Below are 17,414 nucleotides of genomic sequence, written 5' to 3' on the forward strand. Positions count from 1 at the left end.
TTTCCTTTTTTCTTTCCTTTCCTTTTTCTTTTTGAAATTTACCCAGCTTTTTTTTCATTTCCATTTGCATGGAAAACTTTTTTTCCATCCTGTCACTCTCATCCTGTGTGTGTCTTTTGTTCTGAGGTGGGTCTCTTGTAGACAGCATATATTTGAGCATATATTTGGGTCATATTTTCTTATGCATTCAGCCACCCTATATCTTTTTATTGGGGGATTTAATCCATTTACATTTAAGGTTATTATTGAAAGATACTTATCTACTGCCATTTTCTTTCTTTATGCCTATGTTTCTCATTCTCTCTATTTCTACTTCTAATTAACATTTCCTGTAATGCTGGTTTTGTAATGTTAAATTCCTTTAGCCTCTTTTTGTTTGGGAAGCTCTTTATTTCACCATCTCTTGAATGATAATCATGCTCGATAGAGTAGTCTTGGTTTCAGATCCTTGTTTTGCATTACCTTGAATACTTCATGCCATTCCTTTCTGGCTTGTAGAGTTTCTGATGAGAAATCAGCTGACAGCCTTATGGGAGCTCCTTTGTAGGTAACAGATTGCTTTTCTCTAGCTGCCTTTAATATTCTCTCTTCGTCTTGAATTCTTGGCATTTTAATTATGATATGTCTGGGCGTGGACCTCTTTGGATTCTTCTTGCTTGGGACTCTGCTTCCTGAGCTTGTGTGACTTTTTCCTTTGCAAGGTTAGGGAAGTTTTCGGCCATTATTTATTCAAACAGGTTCTTTAACCCTTGCTTACTTTTGACCTCTTCTGGCACTCCTGTAACGTGAATATTGTCATGTTTTATGTTGTCCCACAGCTCCCTTAAACTGTCCTCTTGTTTTTTAATTGTTTTTTCTTTTTGGTTCTCTGATTGAGTGATTTTTTCTAAACCCGGCCTTCTAATTCACTGATGCGATCCTCAGCTTCCTCTAATCTGCTGTTTATTCCTTCCAATGTATTCTTTATTTCTGCTATGTCATTTTTAATTTCCTTCATAGTTTCCATATCATTTTTCATGCTGTTGAACATCCTTACAATCAGTATTCTGAACTCTATATCTGATAGATTCCTTATTTCCATTTCATTAACTCCTTTTCTGGAGACTTCTCTTGTTCTTTCATTTGGGGCTTTTTTGTCTCCCCATTTTGGTGGCCTATTTGGGTTCGTTTCTATATATTAGGTAGATCTTCTAGGACACTCAGTATTTTTGGAGGGTCTCTGGTGCAGGCCAATGTCAGATGCAGTTTGTGACTGGCCCTGAGTACCCTGTTTGGAGCTATCAACAACCCTCAGCTTAAGGTCTCTTCTGCTGGGACTGGGTGTGGTTGGACAGGACCAAGATGCACACCAAAGTCTGCTTTTCCAAGGCCCAGGTCCCGAAGCAGATCAGACAAAGATTCAAAGCACCCTGAGGTCTGCCTCTGGCTGCAGGCTGATTAATCTGATTCTCTTAATGAGCCTCAGGCTGTAGAAACTCCACAGGGTGGGGCGGGTGGTTGTTATTAGTCTCTTAATGAGCCTCAGGCTTTAGAAACTCCACTGCGTAGGGCAAGAGGTTTTCCAGCAGGGTGGGGCAATTACTTCCCCCACCAGGCAAAAGCAGCAAATTGTCTGCCTAAGAAAGATGTCCTCTGCAGTATGGGGGAGTGACTCGGCACAGGAATCCAGAAGGGTGCCCTCTGAGCTCTATCTCCAGAGCCCTAACCTAGGTTCTTCTCACACAGCTCCAGGCCAGTCTGCCCTCCCTCTGCTGGAGCCCAAGGTGAGTAGCTGCACACAAAAACATTGTGCGTTGACTCTTTAAGAGGGTGTTTGTATTTCCACCCGTCTCTCCCTGGCAGACAGAAACCTGGCTGCTTTTCACAGCCAGATGTTATGTGGGCACCTTTCTCAGTTCTGGTGCTCTGGGCTGGGAAACCCAGCCTGGGGTTTAGGCCCCAGGGTCCTCAGTTGGAACCCCCACAGCTGAGATATCCCTCCGGACCTTCAGCTGCTGCCTGTGGGAGCCCAGCCAGCCCTCTCGCCTCCGGCTTCCTACCGGTCTCTATGGGGTCTCCACTTTTCCTCCTTGGTTATGAGGGTGCTCTCCAGCTAGTCTTCAGTTGCAGTTGATATTCAGGATGGTTTTTCTATATTTTAGTTGTAATTCCAGTTTGGTCCTGGGAGAGTGTCAGTGTAGCTTCTACTCAATCCATTGTCATCTTTAATCTCCCCTAAAAGACCCTTTTCTTTCACTGAAACGCATTTTGATTCTTGGAGCGATAGACAATTGCTATGTATGTGGTAAAAGTTCACTCAGAAGAAGCCATTTAGGTATCATCTACTCAGTTTTTACATTTTGTTAGTCATGCACATAGAAAGCCCATGAGATTAACTTTCATTCTTTAGCAGCTGTGTCCCATGAAATAAGAAAATTCAAGGGTTTTTATTGTTTGTTTTGTTTTCTTTTCTTTTTACCATGAGCAATTTAGGCAGACTTGATATTGCCATTTAAAAACATTTTTAGATCCCAGACAAGTAAAAGCTAAAGAAGTTCATCACCACCAAACCAGTATTATAAGAAATGTTAAAGGGACTTCTTTAAGAAGAAGAAAAAAGATAAAAAATATGAAAAATAAAGTCGCAATAACTACATACGTATCAATAATTATTTTAAATGTAAATAGATTAAATGCTCTAATCAAAAGACAGGATGGCTGAATGGATAAGAAAGCAAGACGCTTACATATGCTGCCTATAGGAGACTCACTTCAGATCAAAAGACAAACACAGACTGAAAGGGATAGAAACAGATATTTCATGCACATGGAAGTGGAAAAAGAGCTGAGGTAGCAATACTTGTATTAGACAAAATAGATCTTAAAACAAAGACTATATAGTATATAACAAGAGACAAAGAAGTACCCAGCAATTCCACTTCTGGGTAGTTATACAAAGCAACCCAAAACACTAATTGGAAAGAACATATGCATCCCTGTGTTTATTGCAGCATTATTTGCAGTAGCCAAGATATGAAAGCAACCTACGTGTCCATCGATAGACAAATGGATAGAGAAGAAGTGGTAGATATACACAGTGGAATATTACTCAGCCATGAAAAGGAAGGAAATCTTGCCATCTGTGGCAGCGTGGATGGACCTAGAGAGTATTTTGGTTGAGTGAAGTGGCTCAGACAGAGCAAGACAAATATATGATTTTACTTAACATGTGAAATCTAAAAAACAAAAGAAATGGACAAACAGAACAGAAACAAACTCATAGCTACAGAGAACGTTTTGGATGGTTGCCAGATGGGAGGGGAGTTGGGGGGATGGGTGAAAAAGGGGAAGGGATTAAGAGGTGCAAGTCGCCAGTTATAAAAATAGTCATGGGGATATAATGTACAGCCTAGGGAATAGAGTCCGCACTATTGTAATGATGTGTGGTGTCAGGTGGTACTAGACTTATAGGTGGTCACTTTGTGAGTTGTATAGATGTCTTATTGCTGTGTTGTTTACCTGAAACATGCAATATTGTATGTCAACTGTACTTGAAAGATAAAAAAATATTAAAAAACATTCTTAGGTAAGAACTTCCCTTATTATCTTTCTGATATTCAATCCCATTAGAATGTTTACAAGTTCTAGTTAATCAATATATAAAAACCAAATCTGTCTTTATGTTAGCAACAAATGCTGAACATAAATGAACATATATATAAGTATGTATACTTTTATAATTATGTATATTTTTACAGTGGTAACAAAAACTATAATGTATTTTGGAATAAATGTAATAAAGAAATTGCAGGAGCTCTATAGAAACAATTAGAAACCTTATTGAAAGACATTAAGAACATAAAACATTAAAAAGAAAGCTATGCCATGTTTATGGCTAGGAAGATTCATTATTCAAAATACATCAATTTTTTCTCCACAAATTTATCTATGAATTCAGTGCATTTCCAATCAAAATCCTGAGTTTGTTCTAAAATTTATATGGTAGAGGTAAAAAACCAAATATATAGCCAAATGCTTCTGAAGACTGAAATTAAAATAGAGAGATTGGGTAAAAAAATAATAATTAAGTTATGTGGTCATAAGGCTATTGTAAGTAAGACAGTGTGGTATTGGCATAGAAATAAGCATATTGACTAATGAAATAGAAAAGAGAGTTCAGAAACTGACATTTAGTAGCATCTAACCTATGGTAGAGAGTGCTGAGATTTCAAGGGAAAGGAAGAGCCATTACATTACTGGTCCTGAGACAACTGGTTATCTACATAGGAAAACAACCCCACCTGATCCTACTTCATAGCACGTAAAAAAATTAATTCCAGGTGAATTACGGACTCACTTGAGAGGCAAAGCTAAAACTTTGATAAGAAAGTATATTTCAGGGTTGGGAATTATGTCTTAAACAGGTATAAAAAAACTTAAAGTTGATCTCTCTCAAATTAAAAATGTTTATAAAGAAAGTAAAACAAAGGCAGGTTGATGGAGAAGTGGATATTTTTATTATGCTTTATAAAGTACATATTTATTATCAAAAAAACTTGAAACTTGATCCCTCAAAGTATGCTAATAACACTGAAAAGCAGAGCATGTCCCGGGGAGGAGATGTCTCTGCTTTCATATAACATAATTGGCTTGGGGACTTTGGAGCTCCCATTTAGATGAAATATTCAAAAAATATTGCTTCTAATAAATAGAAATTCCTGTTTTATCAGGATTGACTGGAAAAGTCCCTTGTTTCAAAATTTTGAATGTTTTAATATTAATTCTCTAAGTAGAGATGAACAGAAATAAATTTCTATTTGAGAAAAAAATTATTTTATATGAACCAAATATTACACTGAAAATACAGTCATGAAAGAGAACAACTCATCTCACAATGGCCTTCCCTTCACATCCATCATCAGCCAAGTCAGGAACCTGCATCACTTTAAGTTTTCTGAAATGTGAAATGGAAATACTGTGGAGGGCCCTCACAGATGCATTTAGAGTTTGTATGTTCAGGAAAATGGAATTGAAATGTTTTAGTAAGAGTCATGGACCCAATCCTTGACATAGATGTTGGTTGAGTTTTCTGTAGTACGTAATTGCAACGCAAAAAGACTCAAAAGCATTTCAATAAGCTGTGGGTGGAAGAGGCGCAGGCTGCTTCAAGAGCTTCATTAGCTTTCTGCAGACTGGAGCTCTCCAGGTCGTGGGGAGGAACCCTGTTTACCTTGGTTCAGAATCAACTTGAACTATCCTTGAGGCCTGGGGTCAGAGTGCAGCATGAAGTCCTTGGGAATAACACTGGGTTGGGTAAGAAAGGATAAACATATTTTTCTTAAAGCCCAGAAATGGGTTCAAGTTTTGTTCATCAGTTGTTTCCAGAATAATATGTCCTAGTGCCAATCCCTGATGAAATGGTAGGATTATACTTTGATCCCTACTTTAATTTCTTAAAGAAGTTTCTGGTAAATTAGAGCAATGGCATTTGCCCAGTATAGTGTTATTCTGTTAGACTAAATTTATAATTTCTATATGTACTTATTGTGACCTGAAGCCTTGGAAAGAGAGAGAGCATAAAATCAAATGAACAGCAAAACCAAAATCAAAACATTGCCCTTCATGGTAAGAGTGATGAGAAACACACATTTATCCACAGAGAACACATAGATGCTCTCTTCTTTCTCTCCTGAAAATGCTGGGACACGTGACTCTGGGTGGAGTAGAGCACATTCACGTGGCCTTTGAGGTTAATGAAACTCAGTGACTATTTCTCCATTTTTATTTCAGTTTCTAATAAGCATGTATGAGCTATTATTACTTTCCCCTCTCATACTGAATTTCTTTTAAAAAGCCTTAGAGTCTGCACTTGTAGAGAAGGGCGAGTTTTAAGTGACGAGATAATTCCACAATATGGTCATGCTGTGGTTTATAGGTGCTACCCTACACTTCCTCACATTTATCCCCGGAACAGCTTTTTGAGGATATTAAGATGGATATTGTAAGGTTCATATTTCCTCTGAGAAAGTGAGGTGTATTGCTGTTAAACCTTAAAAGGGTTTGCTTACAATCATGAAGCTGGTTAGTGGCAGGATCGAGACTCCGCGCTCCAATTTCAATGCTTAATCATTCCACCATTAATAAGTGATTATTATCAACATTTTCCTAGGCATTAGGAATATAGGGAAAAATCAGATACAGTTCTGTCCTCTGAGAGCGTATTGGAGGGGTGTGGGGAAGACAGTTGTATGAATGTAATGGCTCACTATGTCAATAAAAATAGGTAAGTGACAAGTGGGGGGTAGGGGTGGTAACTGCTGTCTATGGGGGCATACTTAGTTCAGGCCTCATCTTAGAAGTGGCAGTGGGGGGGGTGGAGAAGCAGGAGGGATAATTACTGTCACAGATGAATGGTTTACTCCCAGAGCATAGGAAGAAGACGGAAGGAAATGCAGTGGAAATTTCAGTCCATGAATCTTGTACCAGGACTGGCATCATGCACTTGACCATTGAACAAACTTTGGAACTTATTGAAAAGAGAGTTGTAGGACTTTTAAAAGAGCCAGTGCAGTAGCAGCTTGGAAATGAGCCAGGGCGTAGATCTCTACACTCATGTTTGATACATGGGTGCAAGGGGAGGCCCAGAGAGGCCTTTAGGCAGGCTGAGGGTGGGAGCACACAGCACTTAACTTCTCTTTGCCTTGATTTCTTTCTCTAGCATAATAGCCTCCTTCTCATGGAGTTTTGTAAGGATTCAACGAGTAGGTGTCAAGTGCTGAGACCATATTTATAAGCACACAGTGAGAACTGAATAAGGATAAGCTTTCATTGTGATCATAGCACTGTTATTGTTAGGGTTGGTAGTGGAGCTAAGCTGTATCATAGCGTAGCCTATGAGATTTTGTTGGAGCTAAGAAAAGAGTAACATTATTTTAAGAAGTTTGTTCACCAAAGCGGAGCTTAGTAATTCAATGTAATGAGTGAATACTTTTACCTTCTTGTAGATGTTAGTAAGTCTACAAAATGTTGATCGTGTGAAGTATTATTTTGGAGACTTAGCCTTTTTGCACTTATAAAGTCACTGAGTCATTATTTTAGAGCTGAAATAGCATTTAAGACTTAGGGCAGTGATTTTCACATTGTCTTCTATGGGTCCTTCCAGGTAGGTGACTAAGGGGTGGCCTTGAAGGAAAAAAGATGGTGTGTGGGTCTTTGGAACACCCTCAGAGTCCTTTGCTCACCCTCATGGGTGCACTTGGTTCATATGTCATTTCATAAGAATACCACTTCCAAAAATACCATTGATTTGACCAAGCCTCCTTGTTTATAGATGAGAAAATGGAATTCCAGAAAGGTTAAGTGATTTGCCCAAGGTTGCACAGCTGTCTCCTGACAGAGCGGGGCCAGGAAGACAAGTCCCCTCCTGGTACAGTGTCCTTTAAATTACATAATTCTACCAGTTGCTACAAAGTGCGAGATTACTGCACTATTCAGATGTCAGCGTAATCAAAAGAAACATTTCAAAATAGACTTTTATATCAGCACCTAAATATAAGAACTACAAAAAGCAACTGCCAATAACTCAATAGATACATATCCACTTGGAAACAGCTTTCAGTATTGTTTGTTCCTCTTCAGATAAATATGTTTTATATCCACAGTTTCATTTGATTAAAACTTAGATTGAGAAGCATGAAATGAAGTTAGAAAGCAAAAATTATATGGCTAGCTCAAGGCAAAGATTGCCCATAATCAAAGAAAAGACAAAAAGAGTGAGGAACAAAAGAGCCCTAGAAGAGTCGTGCCCAGTACAGAAAGATGCATTCAATAAAGTAGCATTGTTTCCCGGGCAACCCAAGAAATCCTGCCATCTTCTGCTGACTCTACTCTCAAGCATCTCTTCCAGGGAAAGCTGTCATTCTCATAATGGCTGTAGTTCCAACTTCAGCATGGAAAGCCTGGGGATTCTAAGAGGCAGGCAGTGTTCAGGTGACTTCCAGTTTTCAAGTCCAGTTCCTTGGGCTGTTTGGCTCGAGGCTATGCGTTTCTTGGTTTTCCTTAGTGGATTTCAAAGCCAGAATACTTTTTTCCTAGCCTTAAACCACCCATTGAAGTAACTACCTCAATCAATTTCTTATCCTAGTTAAAAAAACAAACAAAACACTTAAAATGTTTCTTCTACAAATGGAGTCCAAATGGCCTCAGAATATCTTGTCACTCAGGCCTCAGTTCGAGTGTCACCTCCCTCAAGGACAAGTTAGCTGAAATTTCCCTTCTACCAGCTTGCCTGCTGCTCTGTTTTATTTCCCAAAGGCACTATCCCAATCGGAGACGATCTTGCTCATGTATTACTTGTCTGTTATCTGTCACAGTCACTTGAATGGAAGTACCAGGAAAAGTAAGGACCTTGACTAACCTGCAAAGTGCTTGGGATCTAATCAGAGCTGGATAAACCCTACTTGAATGAGTAGCTCTCAAATCCCTGTAAGAATTCCTAGGTCATTAGCTTGGTGATTAGACTTCTAATACTCTCTGTGGGATGTGTGTCAATCCTCTCAGAGGAGAGGGAATGAATTAAGGTTTTATGTAAAAGGAGAGGGAAATGAAGGTGGTGGTGGTGTTTTTGGTTTGTTTGTTTTAGGCATTTCAATGGCCATCATTAATTATGGTGCATTTTGTTCCCGTACCATAAAACCAACTTTTATGGTGCATTTTGTTCTGGATTTTGTGTGCATAAAAATTTTTGCAATTGGAATGGCCAGGTTAAGAAATGTGAATTTTATTTTCTTCCTGCTATAGAGACTTGAGTCTGATCTTTGAAAAACACAAATCTTGGTCACTCTGCCCTTAAATTTTCCTAGGAATTCTCTGAAAAGTGCAATGGCTTCTGCTGGATTGGGGATGAAGTCCACCTTCCTGAGCAAAGCTTGGCCGCCCTGTTTCTGCTGCTGCCTTCAGTCTCGTCCAGGACCACTTGTGCCTGGGTCAGCAAGGTCCGGAGTTCTGGGATGTTGACCTTTTACTTTTTCAAACTTATCTAGTAGTTTCTTGCTTCCAAAACCTACATTTGTTTCTCTCCTTGGTAAACTCTTTCTAGTTATTTTCCTGGCTAATTCCTAGTTCTTTCGGTTTCTGATTAAATGGCACCTCTTCAATTTGGCCTTCTCTGAAAACCATCTTCCCCCATTTCTAAGATAGTCCCCCCGATATACTAAACTGTCTTGTAAGACCTGTACTCTTCCTTCTTGATATTTGTCGTAATTAATAGTTTTAGTTTATTTTACTGGGGTGTGTGCATTTGTGCGTGTGAGTATAGTTAATGTTTGTCTACTAAACTGGACACAGCAGGAGTAAATGCTTTGGTCATTGTACTTCCAAGACTTAACTCAGTGCCTGGAGTATAGTATATTCTCACTCACTAAATAGATACTGAATGAATATCAGAATGAACAAATAAAACTGGTCTTTGAGTTCCTAGTGTCTAGCACAGAGGCTGGCATATATAATTGACTCAAAAATAGTGTATAACTAAAATTGAGTTAATGAATAGAGAAAGCATTAATCATGTCTGTTACAGGGAAACACTGGTTGATCATTAAAAGTGAGAACCCAGCTCTCATATATAAACATAACACTCTCTTCGTGCATTCGTCTTCATTCCAGTTAACAGAATCTGCTTATCTAAGTAGTAAAGAAAACCTACTTAATTGCGTTGTGTGTATAATTCTAGAACCTTCAAGTGAAAAACAAATAACTGAGACACTCTTCCTTGTGTCTTACCTATCTGATGTATCTTAAAAGATCAATCAAATCTCTTTTCAGTTGGATATTTGAGTAAACACAACCGTTAGACAATTTTCCTCTAGGGACTTTAGCTCTTAAACTATATACACTGTACAAGCAACCTCAAGTGCATTGTTATCTATAGAAGTGCAGAATTCCATCTCCCTTTGGCAAAACCATTCAAACCTAGAAGTGTGTTTTACGCATTCTGACAGAAGTGTCTGTAATAACTAACTCTAACCTCCTTTTTTCACCACTTTAGCACCCAAAAGTATATGAAAGGAGTGCACATTAAGGCTTGTTTCTACTTATTATAAAATATCTCTTGGCTTAAAACTGTTTTGACTCTTAACCATCTGATGTGAGAAAAGTAAATAGCAAAGAGCTCCCTAGAGTCTTACTCCTGTACGACAGGTAGCTTAATAAAGGTAATTGACCAGCAGATGACTAAATGTTTGACACTAATATCCAGACAAATCATTGATGGGCCAATCTAGCATTTCCTGTGTGATTTTTATTTGCACCAGCGTGAACAAAGAGGGTCTGAATCCTTCTGGGTGAGTAAAAGGTGTATCAATTATCTATATTCTGTTGCTGGGATTGAAAGTAGGCTTACAATGATTTTTGCAAAGCTGAAGTCCACCCTTGGAGATTGCAGTAGAGAGAGGGAAAGAGGAAATGAGAGTCCTCTGGCCTTGTATTTGGACATGATTGCGGGGAAGGGGCATGGGTAGGGCCTTCATTCGGAAAGGGGTTGGGTATGGACTTTGCTATGTGTGATGGCCTGGTAACCTATGGCAGCCACTCCCACACTTTAGTAGTCAGTGAGTTAGTGTGTTAGTAAGGTAAGTCTCTGAAGGAGAGTCATTTTCCTTGAGCTGAAAGTATCCTGAGGACACTGCCTGAGAGAAATGTTCACTCCTTTCTTTGATTTCAATGAGCATGAACTTCTTATATGAAAAAAATCTTTTTAGCTTTTCCTTCCTTTTATTGGAAGTCCATTTACTGGCCACTGATATTGATTGGCTTTTCTTGGTTGAGTCCTCTATGTGTCAAGTGACAACAACAACAACAACAACAAAGCCAAACATGGTTTAAGCTAAGAAAAGCAGAGAGCTGAAAACTTTTTTCCCACAGTCACGCTTCCCAACTTCTTCAGCAAGGTCTGCTTGACTTGGGATGTGCCTTCTGAGAATTTTACATTTCTAAAATGCTTCTAAATTGCTCCATGCATTTATTCCTCAAACTCTCAGCGAAGATAGCATCGGCTTTCAGCCTCATAGCAATTCTTCTCAAGGTAATGGACCAAAAGCCATTTCCACTTGAAGTCCAGTCCTTCTAAATGAATCATACAACATGGTTTTTATCTCCCTTTTGTCAGAATAACTCTAAGAAGATCTTCTGATAATATTCTTAAAATTTCTCCTATTGGTTTTTATTTCATTCCATATTCCATATAATTCTTTATCTAAACACTACCTTTTCAAAGAGGAGTGAATTATTATTATTATTGTTATTTTTATACTTTTAGCTCATTCTCCTTGACATATAGCTCATGATTTTTAAAGAACACTAGCATGTAAAGCAAATAACTTAGTCCAATGTCACGAAGTTTACATGCTGATGAGGTGCACAGAGGAAAGGGTGGGCATGAGAGATATGCACTTACTGTGTGTTAGGCAGAATCCAATCACATATCCACCCTTCACGGCGGGAAAGCTGGGAAATGTCTAGAGGACACCTGGGAGGTAAAGGAAATGTGTTTTACAACAGTCTTTGCCACAGTCTTCACTTCTGGTGGGCAAATATCGATTTCCCTCACACAGAACACACACAATTTCTTCCCCAAGGGAACGAGTCCAAAGTTGCATCCAGTCACTGCGCCCAGCTCCAAGTCCATCGGCTCACAGATTTCTCAGGGATGTGTGGTGCACTCCATCCGGCATGGATGTGGCTTTCCTGGCCTGGCAGCCTCCACTCACAAGTATAATTAATATCCAGTGTTGGAGTTAGGGTAGAATAGCTGCAATAAAAAGGAACATGGAAGAGCTGCATCGCTTTTCATAGCTGTTATGAACTGCAGCTGGGCGGAGGGAAGAGGCGTCCACTCTGGGGGGCCTGAAGCTTCTCCCATTAGTCCATACATCAGCTGTCTGCGGGGAAAGGACTTTCTGTTTTCCTCCATGAACCTTGGACTCACCTCTGGGACACTCTTCCTTTCCATTCTCGTTGGCTGCATCTGAAATGAGTGGTGGGAAGCCTGTCCTTTTGGTGAGCTCTCCAGTGTCCATAGCCCTTCCTGCTGGTCACATTCTGAGCCTGCTCAGTCCTTTACCAGCCTGCTGTCTGAATGAAGAGCACTTCAGGGACCTACATGGAGCAGAGCTAGAGGCCAGAAGGACCTTGGGTCCCTAAATAGGAAGGTGCCTACATTGGACATTGACCTGAGTAAGGAACAAACTTTTGTTGTGTTGAGCAGCTGAAATTTTAGAGTTTGATGCTTGAACAATCATAGGTTTTGTTTTTTAGTTCAGCCTTATAATTTCTTTGGAAGTATAATTGTCTCAAAAAAATAGTAAGCTTTGCCCTAGCCTGGTGGCTCAGTTGGTTGGAGGGTCATCTCGTACACCAAAAGCTTTCAGGTTTGATTCTGGGTCAGGGAACATACCTAGGTTGCTGATTTGATCCCTGGTTGGGTGCATCCAGGAGGCAGCTGATCGATGTTTCTCTCTCACATTGATGTTTCTCTCTCTCTCTCTCTCTCTCTCTCTGCCTCTCTCTCTCTAAAAAAACAAAACAAACACAATAAAGTCATTTCCTAGACACAGTTCTCAAGTCTGACGTTCTTGTTTGCTTCTTTGTCATGTGGGCGCTCCCTCATGATTTATTGGTGACTATCTTGAGACTATTTGAAACAATAGGCTCAGCTGGGAATGTTACCCACTGTTGGTGTCACCCTTTAGCACCTGAGGCTCCGGACACAGGGAATTTGTAAACTGAGAAGTCTTACTAACCTTTCATACTGAGTACCCTTTTCTGTTTCATCTCTTAATAGTTCATGGCCAGAAGCAGTTGGCTTTCCAAATGTGGAAGACTGTTTATCTTTGGGATGTTTCCATTCCCTTCAGTTTCTGCTTGGGAACCATTCAGTTCTTGCTTGAGCTCACCCCTTTCTTGTAATCCTCACTAAAGGCAGCCATAGTGTCCACTGCCCACTATCGCTCTTCCCATTCACTTCTCCAGGTCCATGGTCAGCTGTCCAAGTTAACTCAGACCACAGTTTTACCAGATATTTTGCATTGTTGTAACAGAGCTCTCTAGCTTGCCATATATATCTCTTTCTTGCTATTTGACATAAAGGGAGTAAATGTTTTTTATGGAAATCCCCTTCTTCCAGCACCACTTCTTTATTGATCCAAATAAGTTAACGGCTGAATCAACCAACCACCATATTCTAATGGCTTAATTATTTCTTATTCAGCTTACAAATCAATGTCAGTTGTTCTGTCTACATGGTCATTCAGGCACAGAGTTAAGGAATTGGCTTAAGGTCACATAATTGCTAAATAGATGCATTAGGATTTGAACCCAGGCAGTTGGGTGCCAGAGTCTCAACCAACCACTTTTATCTCAAGTAAACAGCTTTGAGACACAGCCATGGAAATTTTGCATCTTTCAAGATATACTGCTTACAATTTTCCATTGTCAAGGGTGACGATCTATGGAACAAAAGTCGGTTATTTTGTTCCACATGTCAAAGAGTTATATATGTAAACCTCTTGATCATACAGATATTTATGGACTCACAGCATTGCAGAGTGTTTGCTGAGAGATTCTGTAGCAAAGATACAGAAGCTCTTTACATACAACTCAACCTGCCACTGTTGATTTTAAACAGCATCTTAATTTGTAACCTTTTTTCTAACCATGCTGTACTTTTCTCAGGATAGCTAAATTAAATGTATTATATTGATCTCCTGGGCTTTTTGTTTGTTTGCCTGTTTCCATAAGGAGAGGCCAAGGGGTAACTTTACATTTTGTAAGATTATTTTTGAAGATATACAAGGGCAGGTTTTATCTGCACACTTTCATTAGAGCGCTTTATTGAAAAACACACTTTCATTTCTGTGGAGGAGAAACTTCCTGGATATTGCATGAACAAATGCTCTTGCAAACCCTGCTTGCCCCCCATCGCTTAAGTGCAAATGGACTGCATTTGAAGAGGGCCAGGAGCAGAACAAGGTTTCCCCACAAGGGGATTCTGAGGTGCTCTGAACACCAGATGTAATTGGTGGAGGAGTCCATGTCTGCAGGCTGTCACGTCTCACAGTGGGAGTCCAGGGCTGGGCTGCTTGCTAAACGAATCCGATCTATGACTAAAGCTGTGTTTCCTTCAAAAATAAATCTTGCTCTTCCACACCCCATGTGTTTCTCAGCCCCAGGAGCACCTCACGGATTTGGACAAATCTTAACATTACTTAGTAATGTTACTGCCAGATTCTTAGTAGTCAACCCATTTCTGATGCTGTTGATTCGTCCGTTCCATCTGAAATTGAGTTAATGCTCTAGTCTGATTGGCTCCCTGAGGTTAGAATAGACTATTTTGGCAGCACTTTGCAAAGGAATCCCTGACCCTAATATGTGATGACCTCAGTGGACAGTAAAGGGTTTCATTGTGTTGGGCAGGTATCAAGTGTTTGTCCAACCCGCAAGGTCTATGTAGATTTGTCCCTAATCTTACGGTGCCAGCCATCTGTTCACTGGCTCACATGGCAAGCGCTTTCCCCTGTGACCATTCTACTGAGAGACCTACTGATACCAGGTAATCAGCCAGTCATTTCCATGCAGGCAACATGCCTGCGATTTACCGAAAATATCATCAGGTTAAACCAAGAACATAGTTTTTATTTATAATAACAGAATTGGATGGCCTGAAGTGTTTAGACCACTTGAATTTTTCCCATGGACAGGGCAGTGAGTTCATTCTTATGGACTCAGCATAAAGTTCGTCTGGACTTTTAGAGCACTTCAGGGGAATACATATTCCCCAGGAGCCCTCGAAGTTGAGTCCCAGCAGCGAACATGAAGCACTTCTCTGCCTGGAAGCAAGCCCCAGCGTCCTATCCCCATGTCTCAGTGACCTATACCTAACGTCCGCTCCCTCAGCATCCTCTACAGGAGCCCCCCCCACGCACATGTCCACACACACCCCGCGAACCGAATCGAGTGCTGTGGGCATGCGCCATGCCTGCGGGCTCGGTCTGTGGCTCCCGGGTTGTGCTGAAGAGCAAGCATTGTGTTGTGGGCAGGTAACGACTGCTGGCGAGAAATAGTCCAGGCAGGAGAGGCTGAGAAGAATACGCTCTTGCAGGAAGGGTTAAGAACAAGCTTCTCGTGAGAAAATGTGAGGGGCTGTTGAAAAGGGACCAGAAGAGCGGGGAGCTGGGAAGACTCCACTCTGTTTCCGAACTGCCCTTTCGCTCCCAGCGGGTGAGCGCAGGCTCCCTCCCACACTGAGAGTTGCTCCCCTGCCGATGTGCAGCCTGTTGGGTGAGTAGCGACTTTACACTGAGAAAGGAACATTTCTCTATTTTGGCTGTGAGTTGTTATTTTTAAAGCTTTATACTCCAAACATTTTCCCCTATCCTTGTTTATTTTTTCACTAGAAAGAAAATGCGCCACTGCAAAAAAACACACCAAAAAACACAACTCAATTACAGGCCAAGAAAAACTCACTTCTAGTATTCTCTTTCTGATTAAGGCCAACTTACCCCTTGGTATGACCACTGTCTCACTCCTCTTTTTGAGTGACACGGCGTTGAATATGTCCCTCTGCTTATGTAGAGCTTCCATGCACCCGAATGTCCACAGTCAAAGCAAAATATACCATGGCAGTTGCTTTCTGGATACATCAGGTAAAAAGGCCAACCTCTCCCTCGGCATCTGTGGATCGATCTATTTATCAGTGTCTGTAACTAATAGTAAAATATAGACCTTGCTGTGTGCCACATACTGTTCTAAGCACTTTACATAAAACCTCATTTACCTTTATCTAAGAATGTGATGAGAGTTGCTTCAGTATTGATGTGGGTTAAATCCAGAGAGAGTGACATTACTTGGAGGAGACTCTCTAGGCCCCTTCTGGGAATGTAGCCCGCTGTGTTGCACGTGTCTTTCTCTTTGTCTGCCTTGTCTCTGCCCTGGATCTCCTTATTAACAAGGCCGTGGCTTTCTTCTCTGTGCCTAACGCCTAGCACAAAGCCTGGTATATAACGGGCCCTCAGTAAGTCTTTTTGGGTGAATTAAAGTGAAGTGAGGAAAGAAGACAAAGAAAATCTTAGCACTGGGATTCTTTCTTCTGCTGTAGGCGATGTGGTTTGACGTAATAGTTTTGAGACCTAATCCCTCATTTGGAAAATGGGAATAATAATATCAACCTTACAGGGCAGTTGCAAGAAGTAAATACACTTATCAGAAGTACCTAGCGTATTTCAGGTCGGTGTGTAAAAGATGATTTAGCCCATAAAGGTGTTAAGAAAACTAACTAGCTGCCTGGTAAGAATAGTAACCTGAATCCCTGTCTCACGTCTTACATCAAAGTCAATACCAAATGATAGTTGCACAACTCTGGGAATTTACTAAAATCAATTGTATGTATTGTACACTTAAATGCATTATATAATAAGTGGTTATATCTCAATAAAGTGTTATTTCAAGGCCATGAACATACTGAAAGCAGAGGCCCTGTTTTTATTCCCATAACTAGCACAATATCTAGAATATAGTAGCAGATCAATAAATATTTATTAGCAAAATCATTTACCTGAATCTTAATCATTTTTGATTACCCATAGGTTGAAGAATGCTATTAACATATTAGCATTGAACAGTACATCTTTTCTAAAAATTTGAAATGAAAATGATTTATTGATGGGGAATGTTTTTTCCCTGCCTTCTAGAATTCAAATGAATGTTCATGCTTCATAACAGAATTGCTATGGTTTTTTGACACATATTTAGAGCCAGTAGATTTTTATGAATGTGAATCTTATCATGCCTTCTGGAAGATTCTCTGTCCTTTAATACTTTTTTTCTGTGTTTTCATAGGAACCAGGGAAAGTGTGTAGAGGGCATGGTGGAGATCTTTGACATGTTGCTGGCTACATCGTCTCGGTTTCGCATGATGAATCTCCAGGGAGAGGAGTTTGTGTGCCTCAAATCCATCATTTTGCTTAATTCCGGTGAGTTGATAACATGGGAGAATTTAATACTGAAATAAATATGTCTTTGTATTTTCAATCAGATACAAACTACCTGCTATAAAGGCATAATCATAAATTGAAGGAAACAACTGACAGACATTTAAAATAACCTATTGCCATTATAGACTACTCACTGGTCATATAGGATGAATGAAAACCAAAAACTGGGCATTGAATCAAATGGCATCTTTTCATAGATATTGAGGATTTTTTAAAAGTGTTTCATGTATATAGGCATATGTCTGTTAATAATTAACAAGTAGACCAAGTGACCCTGTTGAGAAATTGTGACCAATTCCAAGGTTAAGATCATAAGGAAAGAAGTTTATTTGAGACAGACCATGTTTTTGGTCAAAACTGATTAGCTGAAAAATATAATTGGCTCAGAGA

General features: G+C 40.0%; 1 protein-coding gene across 3 annotated transcripts in view; it reads left to right on the top strand.

Annotated features, from left to right (window-relative positions):
• Positions 1 to 17,414, top strand: part of ESR1 (estrogen receptor 1) — a 191,183-nt gene that overhangs the window by 150,713 nt on the left and 23,056 nt on the right. For all 3 annotated transcript variants that reach the window (XM_087817203.1, XM_087817204.1, XM_087817205.1), the window contains exon 6: positions 16,870 to 17,003. In XM_087817203.1, coding sequence (XP_087673329.1) covers positions 16,870 to 17,003 — 134 coding nt within the window. The remainder of the gene's footprint in view (positions 1 to 16,869; positions 17,004 to 17,414) is intronic.

Source organism: Miniopterus natalensis, chromosome 5 (genome assembly GCF_054644295.1).
Source record: "Miniopterus natalensis isolate mMinNat1 chromosome 5, mMinNat1.hap1, whole genome shotgun sequence".
Classification (NCBI taxonomy): domain Eukaryota; kingdom Metazoa; phylum Chordata; class Mammalia; order Chiroptera; family Miniopteridae; genus Miniopterus; species Miniopterus natalensis.